This window comes from Acinonyx jubatus, chromosome B1, assembly GCF_027475565.1.
Source record: "Acinonyx jubatus isolate Ajub_Pintada_27869175 chromosome B1, VMU_Ajub_asm_v1.0, whole genome shotgun sequence".
Classification (NCBI taxonomy): domain Eukaryota; kingdom Metazoa; phylum Chordata; class Mammalia; order Carnivora; family Felidae; genus Acinonyx; species Acinonyx jubatus.
Window position 1 is genome coordinate 135,025,188 of NC_069382.1, and position 20,911 is coordinate 135,046,098.

Here is a 20,911-nt window from a genome sequence, read left to right on the forward strand (position 1 = left end):
CAAATGTTTGATACAGTTCAGGTTCTGAGGAAGAATGAAAGCTTCAGGGGGCAGATGGGGATTTGCAGCTTCTGACTCTGTGTTGAAGAGTCTCACTCTTGCCACAGAGTGGGTGAAAGAGAGTGAAGATCACTCAAACTTTGGGAATATTTATTGGGAGAAAAGAACACACAATAGAAATGTACAGAGAGTACAGAGAGCTAGTATTGGCTCTCTAGGAGGATTTGGCCATCTGGATAACAGCTTTGCCAATCATTTGGATAAATGATACCATTTGGAGGAGAGCCTCCCAAACCAAATCTAAATGCCAGAACCCTTTCAAGAAGGTTTGTGCAATTTTGGCTCTTTTCCTCCTTTTATTAGAAACTAATTAGGTGCCATTGTTCCAGATATACTTTACCATTTTGGATGTGGGAACAATCCTAAATTTTTTACTATGAAGTATTATTGGAATATAACATCATTGGAGTAAATAGTACACAGAAATAAAAAAGAAGTATAATTCAGAATGCAAAGATAAAACTCTCTTGGGAGTATGGAGTATTCCTTCCACACTCCCCCCTTTCCTTAAAAAGTCAAGGTAAAATGTACTCTCTTAGCTGGTAGGTACTGTGTTGCTACAGCTCAGGGAAAGAGTGGAATGTGTCCTTGCTAAGAAACGTAAGTAAAGTTTAGTGACATTTTCTAATGGGACTGGAAGCAATGGACCAGTTTATTTTAATGGTGTCTGGACGGAGAGAAGAAAGAGACTCATCTCAGTTTTAACTTTTAATTCTCAGATAAGATTGAGGCAGTGAAGAGAGTTAATTTAATCGATCTACTCATTTATTCTTAGCAGAGGAACTTCCAGTCAAATATCGAAACTTTTCGATCCAGAACAGCTCACAACGTATTAGGAAACCTAACCAAAGCAAATGTTATTTCCTGGCATCTCCAGAATCCTCCTCCAGCACTGAGAGTAGAGAATGTGTCGGTGTTGTTTCTGTACTGCAGATTCTTTGGTCACATTATAAGCTGTGTATGGGCTAAGGAAGGACAAACAAATTATTTTGGACAAGAAAGGAAAAATATATGTAACAGAGTCCTCTTCTTCGGTTAATACAGCCCTACCAGGGAGGGAGAAAGAAGTAACGGGACCAAGATATGTCAGATGGGGCACTGATAGGTTAACAATACCAGAAACTGGTCCAGAAAGCTTTTTACTCTCATCTTCTGGTCTCCATGATAACACAAAGATGGATAGGAAGGAGATATAGGGAAGAGAACTTTCCCCACCTTCACATACACACTTCATTGTTCTGTTCTTAAGCTCATATTTGTCAGTTGCCAAAAGAACCTGGCATAGTAGAGTGTATATGACTAAAGTATATGTTCTTCATTACAAGAATCTTCCTTTACTTATTTCAGAAAACTGACTTGGATCATCACATATTTCCTAATCCTTGTCAAAGTCATTTGTAAACTGCCTAGGGTCTAACCCACTTCAGTAAGACAGTAGAGATCTATAGTTTAAAAAGACACAGCTAATGGTACCTGGCTGGCTCAGGCAATAGACCATGTGGCTCTTGATCTCAGGGTCATGAGTTCAAGCCCCATGTTGGGCATAGAGCTTACTTAAAAAAAAAATGTATGGGGCGCCTGGGTGGCACAGTCGGTTAAGCGTCCGACTTCAGCCAGGTCACGATCTCGCGGTCCGTGAGTTCGAGCCCCGCGTCGGGCTCTGGGCTGATGGCTCAGAGCCTGGAGCCTGTTTCCGATTCTGTGTCTCCCTCTCTCTCTGCCCCTCGCCCGTTCATGCTCTGTCTCTCTCTGTCCCAAAAATAAATAAACGTTGAAAAAAAAAATTAAAAAAAAAATGTATGGGAATGCAAGCTGGTGCAGCCGCTCTGGAAAACAGTATGGAGGTTCCTCAAAAAACTAAAAATAAAACTACCCTATGACCCAGCAATTGTACTACTAGGCATTTATCCACAGGATACAGGTGTGCTGTTTCGAAGGGACACATGCACCCCCATGTTTATAGCAGAACTATCAACAATAGCCAAAGAATGGAAAGAGCCCAAATGGCCATCGATGGATGAATGGATAAAGAAGATGTGGTATATATATATACAATGGAGTATTACTAGGCAATCAAAAAGAATGAAATCTTGCCATTTGCAACTACATGGATGGAACTGAAGGGTATTGTGCTAAGCGAAATTAGAGAAAGACAAATATGACTTCAGTCATATGAGGACTTTCAGAGACAAAACAGATGAACATAAGGGAAGGAAAACAAAAATAATATAAAAACAGGGAGGGGGACAAAACAGAAGAGACTCACAAATATGGAGAACAAACAGAGGGTTACTGGAGGGGGTGTGGGAGGGGGGAATGGGCTAAATGGGTAAGGGGCACTAAGGAATCTACTCCTGAAATCATTGTTGCACTATATGCTAACTAATTTGGATGTAAATTTTAAAAAATGAAATTTAAAAAAAATGTAAACTTTTGCTCTGCAAAAGACCCTGTTAAGTGCTAAGACCATTCAATGGGGGAAATGAGTCTTTTAAACAAATGGCTCTGGAAATGCAAATGAATGAAGTTACTTGCACCATATGCAAAAAATTAACTCAAAATGGATCAAATACCTAAATAGGAAGAGCTAAAACTATAAAACACTTACAATAAAACATAGGGGGAAGTTATGTTGGATTTGACAATAATTTCTTGGGTAGAATACCAAAAGCACAGACAACAAAAGAAAAAATAGATACAGTGGACTTCATCAAAATTTAAAACTTTGGTGCATCAAGGGACACTATCAATAGAGTGAAAGGCAACTCACATAATGGGAGAAGAATTTGTAAATCATATATCTGATAAGGGATTAATATCCAGGAATTAATGAATATATATTAATATATAAAGATCTCCCACCACTCAACAACAGTAAAACCAAACAACCCAATTTAAAAATGTGCAGGGGCGCCTGGCGGGGGGCTCAGTCGGTTAAGTGTCTGACTTCACCTCAGGTCATGATCTCATGGCTTGTGAGTTTGAGCCCCGCATCAGGCTCTGTGCTGACAACTCAGAGCCTGGAGCCTGCTTCCAACTCTGTGTCTCCCTCTCTCTCTGCCCCTCTCCAGCTTGCTCTCTCTCTCTCTCTCTCTCACACACACACAAACATGAAAAAAAATTTTAATACAAATGTGCAAAAGGTATGAGTTGACATTTTTCCAAAGAAGAAATATAAATGGCCAATAAGCACATGAAAATATAATCAGCATCACTAATCATTAGGGAAATGGAAATCAAATTCACAATGAGATACCCCTTCATACCCATTGGGGCGGCTACTACTAAATAAACAGAAAATAAATATTGCTGAGGGTGTGGAGAAATTGGAGTCCATATGCATTGTAAAATGATGCAACAATTCTGGAAAAAGTTTGACAGATTCTTTAAAACTAAACATGCAGTTATACAACCCAGTACTTGGCAATCGTGGGCATTTAGTCCAGAGAAATAAAAACTTACATTGGCACAAACACCCATACACTAATGTTCTATAGCTTCTGTATTTGCAATAACCCAAAACTTGAGGGGTGCCTGAGTGCCTCAGTCAGTTGAACGTCTGACTCTTGATTTCAGCTCAGGTCATAATACCAGAGTCATGGGATCCAGCCCCATGTTGGGCTTCGTGCTGAGCATGGAGTCTGCTTGAGATTCTCTTTCCTTCTGCCCATCTGCCCCACTCATGCGTGCTCTCTCCCTCTTTCTCTAAAATAACATGGGGCGCCTGGGTGGCTCAGTCGGTTAGGCATCCGACTTCGGCTCAGGTCATGATCTCGCGGTCCGTGAGTTCAAGCCTCGCGTCGGGCTCTGTGCTGACAGCTCAGAGCCTGGAGCCTGTTTCAGATTTTGTGTCTCCCTCTCTCTCTGACCCTCCCCCATTCATGCTTTGTCTCTCTCTGTCTCAAAAATGAAAAAACGTTAAAAAAATTTTTTTAATAACAAATAAACAAACAAAACTTGAAACAATCCAGATGTCCTGTAATGGATGAATAAACAAATTTGTAGATCCATACCATAGAATAGTACCCAATGATAAAAGGTACCAAACTACTAATGAACACAAACCTTTGATGAATCTCCAGGGAATTATGTTGCGTGACAAAAGCCAGTCCCAAAGGTTGCATATTATATGATTCCATTTGTATAACATTTTGAAATGATAAAATTATATAAATGGAGAAAAGATTAGTGGTTGCCAGAGATTAGAAAGAAGGGTGTGGGAGAGGAAAGTGTGTGTGGTTATAAAAGGGCAACAAAAGCAATTTTTGAGGTGATGTAACTCATGTCATATTTGCTCCCCTTTTAGGAACAACTGTATGTTTTATAAGTTGACTGTGGTGGTGATCGTACGTGGTGGTGATCGTACATATCTACTCATGAAAAATTGCATAACACTAAATACACACACAGAAAGGAGTACATATAAAACTGGTGAAATATGGATGAAGTCAAGGATTGTATCAATGTCAATATCTTGGTTGTTGTACTGTAGTTATACTGGATGTTACCATTGGAGAGATAAAGTGAAGGATATACGGGATCTCTGCGTGTTATTTCTTACAACAGCATGTGAGTTTGCCATTACCACCACCTGCCCCCCAAAAAGGCATAACTAATGTGAAAATTCTGAAGAAGCTCCTAAGTAGTTCCACTGGAAGGTAATAATACAATTATCCATCGACTTACTCTTTTCACCTCCAACGCATCCCTTTAAGTTAAGAAAGGGCAATTTCATCTATCATTAGGCAAGCAATACAGTATGGTTTTCCTGGAATTTGGATGCAAGTTTGCTGTATGAGAATTAAACTAGTAAAGATAAAATAATTTAGGAGGGTAGCCACTAGCCACCTTAGATGCTTTCACGATAAAATAAGAAGAGCAATGCATATTGAAAGATATCAGGTCTAGTTGGCCGGGCTGCCCCTTACAGAGCATGTATTATGTGTGCGGTGCTCTACCTGTGTCGTCATTAATCTTCAGCACAACCCTACCAAATAGAAGTCATCACCACAATTACAAAGGCTTAAGAGATGACATAACTTGCCAGAGATCACACAAGTACTGAGCGACAGAGGTGGATTTCAGTCCAATGCACTGCCATACCGTTTCCGTTCCACTAAACTGCTTCCCTTTAAAGGAAATGAGCGCATAAAACTATTGGAGCTTGATGCCACGGTCTTAGAATTATCTCGATAACTCTCTTCATTCTACTTTTCTGCTTCCAAGTTTTGATTTCCCATATAGCTGTTCCTATAAGGGAAACCAGTGTGAGTATCTGTCCATTTGGCAGTTGTATTTTTCACTGTAATTAACCAGTTGGCTTTGGTTTATTTACCAGTCTGTTGTCAAAATGGTTAAGAGGGGTGAGTTCCTCATGGGCTGATGATTCTGGGTACATTGGAGCATTCTGTTACAGCAAAAATATTGGGCATGGGTTACCTCCAGAGTACTACCACCCTGTGAGGCCTCAGTCTTTGATGCCTCTTTTAAAATTCGGTCTTCATGCAGCAAGATGGGGAGATGGTATTACAGATTTAAGTAACTAGCCAAGGCCCATAGAGTTGATTATGGGCAAAGCTAACGTTGAAAACTAGGTCTCTTGACTCTTATTCCAGTGTAACCATTTCATCTGCACTCATCCTGTCAGAGCATCCTATTAGGGGCAGATCTAGAATAGTTGGTTTACATGCTCAGTCAACATTCCCATTTTCTGTACTCACTCTACTTCTTGGCTAATGATTAAATTATTTTTGTTAGCAAAATTGATAGCTTTGTTATAAACCCACGATTTTCTGGACATAAATAAATGAATAGATACTGACTTGACTAGCCATAGTGGGTATACTTAAAATGTTCATCATCCTTCTACATTATATAAACTGGGTAGCCATGCATCATCAGTTCATACAATAGCTTTTATATATTGTATAGACTGTTGTGTATAGTTATATTCATTAGACTTTACCTCAGTCATGTCCACCACCTGGTGTCGTACCTGGCACACGCAGAATGTCAATACTCGTGAATTGGATTGGATTGGATTAGACTGGATTAAATTGATTGAAAGTGGCTCTAATGTCTTTCAACTCCTAGATTCTGTCATTTATTTAACATCCCTACCCAGATAGCTGTTTAGGCTACAGCGTGACTGTTCAAAGGCATATTATTAGGGTCAGGTGCCTGTCCCCTCACCTGAAAGATCTGCCTTATCAGGTAGGTCAGTTCTGATAACCAAGACCTTTCTGACACCTCATGGCCATCCTCAAGGGAGGGCCATGTTTTTTCTCTGACCTCAGTATTTGGAAGGTCCAGGGAGTGTCAGCATGCAAAAGCAAATGGAGGCGCTCAGATATGTGGCAGTGCTGGTTCAAACTTGTAACAATATGTTACAAGTTGTAGTTCCCTATAATAATCACCCAAAATAATGAGCAGTGATACCTCTTTAGAGAAACCTATTAATTACATTATTCTTCTGTGTGTCGGGTCTGTGTGCCAGGTCGCTTTCTCATAGACACTCTTACAGCTTAGCTTCTCTTACTTCATTTTTGTGGGGAATTTTTTTATTCATTTATTTTTGCTTTCAAATATAACATCCAGAATGCCTGGCATCTGCTCTTTTTCCCCACTGTGTTCGTTGGAGTTCATTTAAAATTATACACAATGCACTGTTTTCCAGAACATTCATCTTTAGAGTCTTCTGAGATAGTTGCTCAATAACATATCATGAGAAAAGTTCAGATTTGCAAAGCATTTGTCATTTCCTCCTGAACTGCTAATTTATTTAGTAACCATTTGTTTCCAGGACTCTTGTCTGCCAAGCTGTAGGCATATGTACATGCCAGATCCATAGAGCCATAAATCCATAAATGTTAATAACAGCACTAAAAGTAGATTGGAATAAGCCTTTGGTACCTAGCCCTTCTGAAAGTCCTAACCCAAGCCCTTTTGTCCTTTTTAAAAAACATTGATGCTTGTATAAGGATAAATGTGTTTGTGAGAAATTTCCCCTTTGTTTCTCAACTAAGGCTCTGGAATATTTAAGCCAATTCTAGATAACAATCATCCACATTAACTGCTCAAGGGATTTCCACATGAGTAAGTGGCAGTAATTGATTTGGATCATGATTTCATAAAGTACTTTCAGTTTTTATTCATAAATTCTTTTCAGTTAGAGTGAACTTCCTTTCAGTCCTGAACGATTGAGATAAATTTTTGCCTTGGTTATTAATACCTGTTGATTTCATTTCAGTGGTACAGGCATGGATGGGAAGAAATGCAGCGTATGGATGTTTTTACCTCTTGTATTTACTTTGTTTACTTCAGCTGGATTATGGATAGTGTGAGTATTCTCTTCATTCATTATTTAAGGACTTGGGTTGCAATGTAGATAGGAAGGTAGTTTTGATGTAGAAACGTGTTTAGAAATACTTTAAAATAATGTTTACTAATTCAACCTTGCTAAAGTCTCCATTTCTCTTCCCTCCTTCTGTTACTCAAAGTAAATAGCTAGAGTGAGTAATAAATAATGCAAAGCAGGTAGTGAAGACTGCTGGTCTTATTTTGTGTTCCTGTGTTCTTTCAGTAACGAACATTCTATAAACTGATGATACGGATTCATTATTTGCAAGATTTGCTCATTATACTAACATGCCAAAGATTCCACTCACAGTCCAGTTCATAGTCCAGTTATTGTGTGTGACTGGGCTTGGTATGTTTATAAAATGGGTATCATTACATTATAAGTCTTGGCTTATCACAGAACACTCCTACACTTGCTTATTATTTCAAGTACTATTTCCCTTCCGGCAAATTATTTTGGTTCCTTGAAGTTCACTAATAGAGGTGAACACATACTCCTGAGAAATTAGAAAATTTGAATTCTAATTGTACTTCAGTTTGCCCAAGGTTATAAGGTCTCATTTCTTTGTTTTCCAGTTTCCAGATTATAATGATTACCATTAATTTGGGGAGTGTTTTAAAAATTAAAGAAATAGTGTTAGTAATCACATTTGAACTTTAAAGAGCTAAGTGATCTATAAGTAAACATAGTAAAAGGTGAAAGAGTCATGCGATCTGAAGAGAAACCAGAGTATAGGTAAACATAGTAAAAGAGATTTTTCCCAGTTAAAAAAAAAAAACAATGAATATGATTTAATGTGGTTAGTCTAGTCATTCTGGGAAACAAGTCTTTTTTAAAAAAAATGTCTTTGTTTTATAAACTTAGGTTGTTTTTTCTTCACAGATACTTTATAGCTGTGGAAGATGACAAAATTTTCCCATTAAATTCAGCTGAAAGGTAAAGTTGATCTCTGGGTAATTGATTATTTATTAATAGACTTAACAAAAATTTTGCCGCTGGTGAGGTTAGACTGTGCACAGACTGTACTTTAACTTGTGTTTTTTGTTTTCCAGGAAACCTGGTGTGAAGCACGCACCATATATAAGGTAACTGGATAGCTTTCCTCCGATCTGTTGGATCTTACAGGTTGAGAGAGTGTCTTAGTTTGGGCTACTGTAACAAAGTAGCATAGACCGGGAGGCTTGTCCACAAAAAGTTATGTCTCCCAGCTGTAGACACTGGAGGTCCATCAGGGTACCAGCAGTCAAGTGTCGATGAGGGCCCTCTTCTGGGTTGCAGATGGCCATCTTCTCATCATGTCCTCATGCAGCAGAAGGAGGATGAGACAGTCCTCTGGATTCTCTTTAAAAAAAATTTTTTTAACATTTATTTATTTTTGAGAGACTGAGGCACAGAGCGACAGAGCATGAGAAGGAGAGGGGCAGAGAGAGAGGTAGACACAGAATCTGAAGCAGGCTCCAGGCTCTGAACTGTCAGCACAGAGCCTGATGTGGGGCTCGAACTCATGAGCTGTGAGATCATGACCTGAGCTGAAATCGGACACTTAACCGACTGAGCCACGCAGGTGCCCCTGGAATCTATTTTACAAGGGCACTAATCCCGCTGGGAACGGCTTCTACCCTCATGACCTAAGTAACTCCCAAAGTCCCCACCTCCTAATAGTATCACATTGGGAGTTAGGATTTCAACATATGAATTTTGAAGGGACACACAGACATTCAGTATATTGTAGGTGACAGATTTTAATACAGTAATAATAAAACATGTCATAATTTTTAAGTATTGCAGGTGATGAACCTCCTGCAAGCTGTGTGTTTAGTCAAGTTATGAACATGGCAGCATTCCTAGGTAAGAAGAAAGTAAAGAATGCTTTATATGCTTTGGTACATTTCTTCTTTATTTCTCCCAAACCTATATCAAAAGCATGGTTAGCTTAGTTGATAATTGGGTATCATGTCAACATGCTGAAGCTGGCTTTTTGTTTTACCTTACATTTTCACCATCTTCATCGTTTCAGTGTATTCTCGACTTTACTTCTTTTGCCGCATGAAATAATATATTTCACGTGCCATAAAATCCAGCATGAGAAGAATATAATATTGTATAATACATTTGCATTAAAAAGAATGCCACACTTATTTCTTCACTGGCAAGGATGACAAATGCATAGGCTTTGTGATAAATCTTGATGTGTGTAGATATGGTCTTTAAATCTAAAGGTCAGCATTAACATGGGTGACTCAGTCTTCCGTACACAAATGCATACCAAGATGGCAAATGGAGATGTAGGTTTAAAAAAAAAGGAAGAAACCTTTAGTACTTATGTCTGGTCCCAGTTCCACACCTTTTCTTCAGGGCCCAAGACCGTCATTTCATATCCTGGCCCCTTTGTTCTGTGAGTGCTTCCCTGAGGGTCGAGGGAACCAGCCATGCTCTCTGTCCTTGTCCATGTTGACCTTGTATACCATCTCCCCAAGGCCAGTCTCCTCAGTGTCTTTCAAAGCGTCAGCTAACTATCATCATTGGCATACTGTGGGTGATGGGCCAGTGAAATTTTCAACAAAAGTTTTCTGGAAATGGTTCTTTTGGATGGGGAGAGTTTCACTCCAAGTAAGAAAGAAAGATGATGTTACTCCTGAGGGAATCATCGGCGTTTGTGGCATCTCTCCCCCAAAAGGTGACCCGTTATTTAATTTATGTAGAACTCCACCTGCAAAGAGTTCCACTCATTCTTAAGATGCTATTTTTATTTTTTAATTTTTTTAATGTTTATTCATTTTTGAGAGAGAGAGAGACAGAGCATGAGCGAGGGAGGGGGAGAGAGAGAGGGAGACACAGAATCCGAAGCAGGCTCCAGACTCTGAGCTGTCAGCACAGAGCCCTGCGCAGAGCTCGAACTCATGAACTGTGAGATCATGACCTGAGCTGAAGTTGGATGCTTAACCAACTGAGCCACCCAAGTGCCCCTTAAGATGCTATTTTTAAATGTTTGCTTTGGGAAACGAAAGTCCTATAAAACCCCCTGGAAAATCAAGGGAGATAGTTGGTCCAACATGCAACACAGGCACAATCTTAGTTTAGAAGGCTCAAGACATGAGACACATGGAGAATGTTCCCAGTGAGGCCCAAGAGGCCTCTCTGGAACCTGCAGAGTTCGACGAGAAGCACACTGCAGAGCTTTCCTGCAGTTAATAAGATTCCTCCCTGGACCTAACTCTATTTGGGTCAAAGCCTTTCACCACCCAGCCTCCCCAAAACATATAGCCCATTTGTCTAAGCAGGAAGTGTCTGTCAGGCATGGGCTGCTATGCCACCACTAAGGAGGTTAGATATAACCCTAATGCTGACATTGCTGAGTCTTTGAAGAAGCTCTTCTCTTCATGCCCTCAATAGGCAGCATTAACAGGATTTTAGCTTTAATAGGATTTTCATGTCCCAGCTATTCCCCAACTCTTCAAAGGGCAGTTCTTACCGCAGCTGGTGCCCATGTGGGCACCAGTGCCTGCCCCAGTCAGGCGAGTTTTGTCTTCACTGCCTTCAGCCTCAGCTACCATGAGCTTTAACACTCACTCTTTTTTTTCTACCCTTGACACCACTTTTCTGAAAAGACCTAATCATACCAAAGCATAAGTGACTGCTGAGGAGATCTCTGCATTTAACAGAACGCAAAGCCCTGAGAGAGGATCTTGAATTGCAGGGTCAGGGACCTTTCCCAGCCAGTCTGCAGTCACACCACACAGGCCTGCAGGTTGGTACCTAGTCATATGGTCTTCCCCATGGGGTGCAATAATACCAGTAATTAATAGCAGTCATTTATATTCCAGGCACAGTGCTAAGTGCTTTGCAAATACTACCTCATCTAATCACGATACACAGGAGACTGTCCTTATTAAAAAGCTGTCACAAGCTGTTTGTCCTCCATTTGGGCTTTAAAGAAACCAATGAACATGTTGGAAGCTACATATTGCTTCCCTCATATGCTTAAGACAAATTGATACTTCCCAGTTGTCTTTAGTGTGTAATCTTAAAAATGTCAATTTGCACAGCTCGCACATTTATCCAGTTATAAAGCTTATGATTAACTAATTGTAAAAGCATTTCCAAAGACAGAGTAATGAAAACAAGTTCCCCTCTTCCAGATGACATTCGTCATCATCTTATTCCCTGGTCCTCCCCTGTTCCAGCAAGAAGCACTTAATAAGCCTTTACTAGCTCTTGCTCTGAGGTATTGCAGTATCCAGGGTTTATTCTTTATTATCTTCCATCATTTGTAGTGCCATCTGGTAGACACAAAACTGATGAAGATTAGTGTGCAGTGGGAGGAAACCAACAATCATTTATTTATCAACTCTGGGAGTGAGGAGGAATCCATTTACGAATGATTCTTGCTCGAAATGGCGGAGGCCTTCCATCTCCCCAGGCCTGTCCCTGCCAGACCTCGGACTATTACTTTAGACGGCATAACTGACTTTAAGAAACAACCTGGACTGCCTATAAATCATTGCTTTTTTGGCAGCCGTATGGATTATAATTTACAGTCTACAAATGAGCCAGTGTAGCATTTATTAAAATCTGTTAGCAAAGATCTTCTGTCTTTTTGATGTACTAATCAAAGATCAAACTCAGTTGTTTTCTCTACGCAATTAGTTTTGCACTTTGTCCTGAATCCACGCTTTCGATCTCTCCTGGGGAGAAAAGAGACCTGAGACAAATTTCTTGAAAGGAATATTCTTTTCTGCCCGGGAGAGGTTGTGAGGATAAAGCTGAGAGCTGAATGATTTCGGTCACCCAACAGCAGCTGTTCCCCCTCCTTCAGCCGAAGCACATTGATTCCCGTGTTCTATTGCGGTCATAAATAGGAATTATTGATGCATAAACAATAAAACTAAACAAATCAGAAAAGAATTTGGCCAGACACCAGTTTAGAACTGCAATGAAGAGCTGCTATTTTGAGTTTGAACTTTAAAAGCCCAACAAAGGGCCCCTGGCTGGCTCAGTTGGTGAATCATGCAATTCTCGATCTCAGGGTTGTGAGTTCAAGCCCCACATTGGGTGTGGAGCCAAATAAATAAATAAATAAATGAATAAATAAATAAATAAATAAATAAATAAATAAAACCCAGTTAGCCTCAAAAGAAAAAGGTTAGTAAAGAAAATAAGCAATTATTCTAATATCTGTGTTTTTTTTAAATAGATAAACAGGGGACACATACAGCAAAAGACTGTTCTAAATACCATAAACAACAGAAAGGTGGGTTTTAAAAATCTTTTCTGGGGCGCCTAGGTGGCTCATTCAATTGAGCGTCAGACTTGATTTCGGCTCAGGTCATGATCTCACGGTTTGTGAGTTCAGGCCCCACGTCTGGCTCTGCACCAATGGTGTAGAGCCTGCTTGGGATTCCCTGCCTCTCTGCCCCTCCCCTGCTAGTGTTCTGTCTCTCTCAAAGTAAAAAAATAAAAACTAAAAAACTTTAAAAATTTAAAAAAATCTTTTCTAAAACTATTCATGAAATCTAAAATGTTTAATGAAACTGAAAGATGTATCTTCTGATTAGAACATCAATGTAGTTATAAAAAAAAAAAGTCATCATATATAAAGACGGCTTTGAAATCACCCCACTGCCAATAAGTCTTTTTCAAGGGTGTATAAATCACTACTTGGTTGAAAAAAAGACTTTGTAACCAATAATCTGAATCTGCCTCCATTAAACCTGTTAATAAAACTGTTAAAGGACCAGAATCTTACTAATTCCAGCACCTTAAACCTTCACCTAGAATCTTTTTTTTTGTTTTTTTTTTAATGTAACCCTCTATGCCCTTTATGGAGTTGGAACTCACAATCCTGAGGTCAAGAGTCATATGCTGTCCTGACGGAGCCACCCAGGCACCCACAGAATCTATTTTTAAAGGAAATTTTGCCTAGTCCAAGGTGATTAATAATGGGGTTAATAGGTAGAGAGGGCAGAGTGTGGTGTTGGGACTGTTGTTCTGGAAGTTAAGAGTGTTGACTCAAATTCATGTCTCCAAGTAGGTTTCTGTTTCCTGCTTAATTTCATCATCTGTTCATGATAAAATGATTTATCATCATATTACAAATGGGAAGGCTACCAGTGCTGGGACCAAAAGATGATACATGTCCTGTGTTTCCTGGGCGGAAATGACTAACAGAGAATGGCCTGACCCTCATCATCTGGGCACAGTGGACCAAATTGACTGGATGGGTCAACATGAAGAGCCTTCTGTGTCTGCTTCAGCCATGTTTTAGGGCTTAAGCCAAATTCTAGTACAATCCTATCTCCCCAAACTGAATGACATCAAGATGGTTGCCAGAGCAAAACTTTTCACTAGTCATTTTTAAAAGAAATGAAATGTGCTGCCTTGGTATTTTGTCATTAGGCCCTAATATCCATACACAATTAATAGCAAGTGTCTCCCATGGTGCCCTGTGTTGAGGCTTCTGGTCTTAATCTAGTGACCTCTTTATCTGATGATCACTTTGTGTCAGAGGGCTTACATGGAATTTCTCCTCTCCTTACTTCCTCCTCCGATTCCCATCCTCAAAAGTAGCAAGACGTTGTGCTGATTTTTTTCATCCTCTAGGATACTTGCCACTATTAATAGACTTCAGATATAACTTCTAACTAGGTCACTCAAACCATTAGGGTTGGACTATTGTCAACTCAAGTGTATCATTTACTAATTCTATGACCACTAGTGGGAATTAGATAAAATGTGAATATACTAAAAGCTAAATCAGAGCTGAACAATTTGACATTTAATAAATTATGGTTTATTGTTATTTTGTTTCTAAAGTCCAAGTATTTTTTAGAATGTTTATTTATTTATTTTGAGAGAGAAAGAGTGAGCAGGACAGGGGCAAAGAGAGAGGGAGAGAAAATCCCAAGCAGGTACCATGCTGTCAGCACAGAGCCTGATGCAGGGCTCTGTCTCATGAACCAGGAGATCATGACCTGAGCTGAAATTAAGAGTCGGATGCTTAACTAACTGAGCCACCCAGGCGCCCCTCTAAAATCCAAATATTAACCAAGTTGCATACCACTCTTTGATCGAGGTACCTGGAACTGAAAATCAACTTGCTGAGCTTAACTTTGTAGCTTGAAACTATGAAATTCAGTAGATTTAGGAAATGCAAATTTATGGATGGGTTTTCTTTATTAATGACTATTAATAAGGGCCTATAATGAAGATAAAACATTTAGCAAATAATTACTTACTTAATTGCTGTATCAATAGGGTAATTCTTGGATTTCTAATTGTCTTCCCTGCTAAACTTTAATGTCAAAATAAATTGCCTTAGGAAGTAGTAAGTTCATTTCCTTATATGTAGATATAATTTATATTAACTGCAAGTATTTTTTGTCTTGTTTGTAGACTAACCTCTCCCAGCACTTTGTACAAACATGAAAGTATCTCTGCACTAAGCAATTAATAAAAGGGGATTCTTACATGAGTGGCTTGAGTATGGGCTGCCCTCAGGGTTACTATTAGAAGTCAGGCTTGAAATTTAGGTAACTTCCTTCATTCTCTCTCAGATTCCCTCATAACAATATGCTTCAAAAGATGGGGTGGTCTTTTTAAATGAGTAATTACCATCATAGAAGAATTGAGCTTTATTAGTATAATCAGTGTGATTTTTAGTACATACCAAACTCCCAAATCGGCCATGTTAAAATTCACATTTCGTAATTTGGTTACTGTAACTGCTCTAATTTAGGTCAACTATCTTTGTCCTTTGACAATGGATACCTCCAGTAGAATTAGAGGGAAGAAGGGGTAAAGCAGTAATGAAGGGAGCTGTACACTTGCCTTGTCTTCCTTCCTGTCCCTGAGAATGATTTCTGGTGCAGGGACCAGCAGGTTTGTCTAGAGGTGGAACCGTGTCTTCTTTCCTCTGCTTTCCTGCCATGTCTGTTCTGACACGGTTAAACTTAAGGGTGGTTGAATTAGTGAATTCTCGTGCCAGCTGTCTTTATCCCTGTCTTATTTGTTGTGTCAGGCCTCTGCGATGTTCTCCTAAGCCAGTGTGTCCTGTACTGACCTGGTGTTGAAAACCCCGAGGACAACGCTAATAGTAGCTCGTCACCCTTGCACCGCCCGATAACATACAGCCCCAGCGGCTTCAGCCCCTCTCTCCTTCCCTCTTGTTAGGCATGATAAAACATCCAAATAATCATAAGCATTGCATGAAAAATTTCTTTTAACAATTGCCTGTCGGGGCGCCTGGGTGGCTCAGTCGGTTGAGCGTCTGACTTCGGCTCAGGTCATGATCTCACAGTTCGTGGGTTCGAGCCCCGCGTCGGGCTCTGTGCGGACAGCTCAGAGCCTGGAGCCTGCTTCGGATTCTGGGTCTCCCTCTCTCTCTAGCCCTTCCCCGCTCATGCTCTGTCTCTCTCTGTCTCTCAAAAATGAATAAAGTTTTAAAAAAATTTGTTTTTAATTGTCACTTCAGAGACTTGAAAAAGTACCTTAACGAGGGGTGCCCGGGTGACTCAAGTTGGTTAAGCATCCGACTCTTGGTTTTGGTTCAGGTCATGATCTCACAGTTGGTGGGATCGAGCTCCATGTCAGGCTCTGTAAAGAGTGTGGAGCCTGCTGGGGATTCTCTGCCGTCTCTCTACCCCTCCCCTGCTCATGCTTTTTCTCTCTCTCAAACTAAATAAACATCTTAAAAAATAAATACAAAATAAAAATGCACCATGGCAAAAACTTTAATCTTGCACATTGTGGCTTTAGAAGAACTCTGCCTCACAGTCTGGCTGTGTGACTGAGATTTTTAAACTTTAACATTTTGTTTTGTCCCCAGCACTTGTGGTAGCTGTTCTGCGCTTCATACAACTGAAACCAAAGGTTTTAAATCCATGGCTGAATATTAGTGGATTGGTGGCGCTGTGTCTGGCTTCCTTTGGAATGACCTTACTTGGTAATTTTCAGGTACTTCCTTTGGCCTTCTTCACCTCTTTCTTACCCTTCACCTGTATGGGTATCATAGCCGCGGATTCTGCACAGATCTTTTCAAAAGTGCTAACGGTGGTTCCTGATAAGCACAGGTTCTCCAGCAGTCAGCCCTTCTGGTGTTCAGCCTGGCCTGCCTGCATTCGAACTGCGTATGTGAGGGTGCTTGCCGCATGGCTACGGGAAAAGGAGCTACTAAAATAGCTGTGCAGGGGCACCTGGGTGGCTCAGTTGGTTGGGCTTCCGACTTCGGCTCAGGTCGTGATCTCGGGGTTTGTGGGTTCAAGCCCCCCGCCTCGGGTTCTGTGCTGACAGCTCGGAGCCTGGAGCCTGCTTTGCATTTTGTGTCTCCCTCTCTCTCTGCCCCTCCCCCACTCGCACTCTGTCTCTCTGTCTCTCTCTCAAAAATAAACACTTAAAAAAATTTTTTAAATAGCTGTGTATTTTATACAAAGGATTTCAAAGTGCTTTATGCTTTTTTTTCATAACAAATTGTCTCCTAATGTAACTTTCTAGAAAACTAATAGGATCATTGCCTTTCTAAAATTAAACACTGAACATCCTTTTTGGATGAAAGCTTGCATTTCATATTAGCAAGCTCGTGTGGGAATCAAGTTTGAAAACCCAGAATTTTGGGGTGTCTGGGTGGTTCAGTCGGTTGAGCTTCTGACTTCAGCTCAGGTCATGATCTTGCGGTTCGTGGCTTTGAGCCCCACGTCAGGCTCTGTGTTGACAGCTCAGAGCCTGGAGCCTGCTTTGGATTCTGTGTCTCCCTTTCTCTCTGCCCCTCCCCTGCTTGTGCTCTCTCTGCCTCTCTCTCTCTCTCTCTCTCTCTCTCTCTGTTTCAAAATACATAAACTTTAAAAAAATTTAAAAAAAAAAAAGAAAGCCTAGAATTTCTCTAGAACATCTATGACTTGTGTAAAGACACACTAAGTCTTCTTCCCAGAAATTCAGAAGCCCAAGGTCACTACATTTAAGAATAATTTCCCTTGCCAATACCATTATCCAGCTCTTGACTCGAATGACTCCACTTGTGAGATAGACAACCAACTGGAAGAGTACTTGTCTGGTTTCCCTGCCTGCATTCTCTTCCCAAAGTCCTCCAGCCTGTGCTTTGTACTGTGTTTAGAAACCTCTTCCCTGCAGTCAAACATGAATCCTGACACTTCTCTCCCTGTCTGTGGAGTGAAATCCAGCTGGCACAGGCATTCAAGAAAATATGCTAGTGGATTTTCTAAGACTGTCTCTTGTTCGAACCCTCAGTCCTGATAATTGATTAAACCAGGAAAGCTCATTCCCCAGCACTTCTCCAGGCACACAGTAGCAACTGAATGAGTATTTTTGACTTGATGGCTTCTTTGACAGGCCATCCCACTCGTTCTGTTCTAGGTCTCATCCCGTATCAAGCCAGACTGACTGAGCTATTGCTCTGCTCTGTGCTGCCGGTTCTGGATGTTGTAAAGTGCTCACTCTCCATTCTCTCAACCAGGGCTTGGATGGAAGTTACTGAGTAGACATTTTGTTCTTTCCTAAAGCTCAGAAACTTGAAGTGTTTTGGTGAACCACAGATGCTCAACACCGCTTATGAAGAACGCTTTCTAGAATATCTACAGAGAATACATAGGAAAGCACAAGTTAGTTGCTTGTGAAGAAGCCAGGTGGCTAGTCTATGGTGTAGACAGACTTTTCCATCCATACTCTTTTTATAATTTTTTAAAGTTTGAACCAGGTAATTATATTATCTATTTTTAAAATCAAGTTTAAACTAATAAGTGAATAGACTGTGTCTAGTGTGGACAACCAATTTCCTAAAAGTAAAATTTAATTTGAGGAATCGTTATTTAAAATGAGTTTTGAAAATATGCCTTCCGAATAAGAAAGAAAAAAGTGGCTTCTTCCAAAGAAGAGGAAAAAATACTACAGCCAAAAACAATAGAAAAAGTTGTCAAAGGAAAGCAGTATTGACTTGAGGCAACCATTATTCCCAGAAATGTCAAACAATAAAACATCTGAAGGTAATGGCAATTCAAAACAATATTTTACCATGTTGTAAGAACCATCTCTTCAACTATAGATTTTATTTTCCCACGTGTAATTAAAAATATATATATAAAACAAGGTGCCTGAGTGGCTCAGTCAGTTAAGTGTTTGTCTCTTAAACTCAGCACAGGTCATGATCTCAAGGTCATGAGTTCAAGCCCAGCATTGAAAAAAACATACAGATGATAGAGAGATTATATAGACATAGATCATTGCTAAAAGTGTTTTAAGTGGCCAGTGTATTTTTTAGTGTTTATTTATTTTTGAGAGAGAGGGAGAGAGAGCAAATGGAGAGAGGGAGACAGAGGAGCTGAAGCCGGCTCCAGCCAGAGCTGTCAGCACAGAGCCCGATGCAGGGCTCAAACCCAAGAACCGTGAGATCATGACCTGAGCTGAAGTCAGGTCTTAATCAACTGAGCCACCCAGGCACCCCAGTGACCAACATATTTTTTTAAATCAGTAGGTAATGGAGAGTTTACATTTTTAACCTTCAAATGAAATAACCCGAATGGGTCTCCTTTAACCTATTAATTCTATAAAAGCCTTGACCAGGAATCGTCAAACACTAATGTCGTTTAATGGGTCTACAAATACGGCAAAAGCTATTAGGTGGCAATTTTCTTATAAGAGGAAAATAAAACAAAATCCCATTAACAATGAATTGATCACATTACGTGGGAATAAATGTTATTAGCTGTCTATGACAGTAAAATCTTGACCTTCTTAGAATTGGTCCTCTTCAATCATTAAATACACAGCCAGATCCCAAGTCTCATTTCTCAGTCTGGAAAACAAAGTTTGCAGCGTATGTTTGTAGAAACTGACATTTCTCTTTTTTGTGTAACTCTCCTGCTTTTTTCTTTGACTTCTCCACGCTTTTCTGGAAATTAAATTCAAGGAATAGATTACCACTGCCTGAGTGGTTATTCTAAAGAAATGTTTTGAGGTTTGGAAGTGCTGTTTATCTCCCTTTCCCCCTCAGAGTTCAAACCATTTGAGAACAAACACAAAGAGCCAGCACAGATGAATGATTCTACTCTTTCCAAAACCCACCATCCCGTTATGGAGATACCACTTCACCTATTTTTTCTCCCATCATGTCTTTTCTAAATAGGCCTCCTTGTCATTATCTGTTCATCCCTTAGCTCACGAATGATGAAGAAATCCATAATGTCGGAACTTCCTTGACCTTTGGATTTGGCACATTGACCTGCTGGATCCAGGCTGCATTGACACTCAAAGTCAACATCAAGAATGAAGGGCGGAAAGTTGGGATTCCACGAGTTATTCTCTCAGCATCTATCACTCTGTGTGTGGTCCTCTGTATCCTTTGAATGTGAAAAGATTCTTTGGTAGGGAGATTAAAACACACATATGTAGATGAGAAAACTGCCATTTCCGATTAGTTAGCATGTACTGTCAGATTATCTCAAAATCTTAGACAAAATAGGTAAATGGATATAAAAACAAAAACTCTCAGACGTGAAGAGATAGAGAACTAAAATTAAAACAAGCTCTGCCTTCTCAAAATTTGTTTCTATCTGTAGGAATGGTGTCATGCATTCTCCTTGTCATTAGTGATGGAAAAGATTCCCTGTCTGAAAAACACAGAATGCGTAATGGGAATTGTGATTTTTTTTCCCCTTCCGTCTTAAAAAAAGTTGATTTGTGACTTTATTAATGGCCCTTTTATTTCATTTAATTTAATTTGTGAAGGAGAAAGTGTCAGGCCTCTGATCTCACACTCTGGAATTCAACTTACCCATTAAGTAACAAGGAAAGAAACCAAAAACAGGCAGAGGAGAGCGCTTCTGCTTAACCCCAAACAGATCCCAGAGAGACTAGTCCTGGAGGGAGCTCAGTGACCCCACCTACTGGTAACATGGCCCAATAGAAGCTGGCCAGTTCCGGGGCGCCTGGGTGGCTCAGTCCGTTAAGCGTCCAACTTCAGCTCAGGTCATGATCTCACGGTCCATGGGTTCGAGCACCGCGTCGGGCTTTGGGCTGATGGCCCAGAGCCTGGAGCCTGCTTTCCGATTCTGTGTCTCCCTCTCTCTCTGCCCCTCCCCCGTTCATGCTCTGTCTCTCTCTGTCTCAAAAATAAATAAACGTTAAAAAAAAAATTAAAAAAAAAAAAAAAGAAGAAGCTGGCCAATTCCAGTGCAGTCAGATCAGCCGATCGTTCCGCTGGGAGGCATGATCTCAAGTGTTCACTCCAATAGGGTCTCCTCAGGAAACCAGAGAGGAAGGGAATAAGGTTCCTAGGTGGTAGAATGTGTAGCTAACCCAATTACACATCTTCGGTCAAGTAATAGCTAACATTATTGGGCACTTATAATGTGCTAGGCATTGTTCTAAGCACATTAATACATTAAATGTATCAACCCTTTTAATCCTCATTTAACAAGTATGATAGTAAGAACAGAGATTAATTTATCCAAGATCACACTCTGTATGCAGTGATCTCGACTTAAA

At 40.2% G+C, this 20,911-nt stretch overlaps 1 protein-coding gene across 2 annotated transcripts in view; it reads left to right on the forward strand.

Moving 5' to 3' along the window:
* TMEM150C (transmembrane protein 150C) overlaps positions 1-20,911 on the forward strand; it is a 77,084-nt gene that overhangs the window by 52,293 nt on the left and 3,880 nt on the right. For both annotated transcript variants that reach the window (XM_015068081.3, XM_027059446.2), the window contains exons 2-7: positions 7,310-7,399; positions 8,303-8,356; positions 8,473-8,505; positions 9,201-9,268; positions 16,245-16,372; positions 19,582-19,759. In XM_015068081.3, the coding sequence (XP_014923567.1) occupies positions 7,320-7,399; positions 8,303-8,356; positions 8,473-8,505; positions 9,201-9,268; positions 16,245-16,372; positions 19,582-19,759 (541 nt within the window). In that variant the 5' untranslated portion in view covers positions 7,310-7,319. The remainder of the gene's footprint in view (positions 1-7,309; positions 7,400-8,302; positions 8,357-8,472; positions 8,506-9,200; positions 9,269-16,244; positions 16,373-19,581; positions 19,760-20,911) is intronic.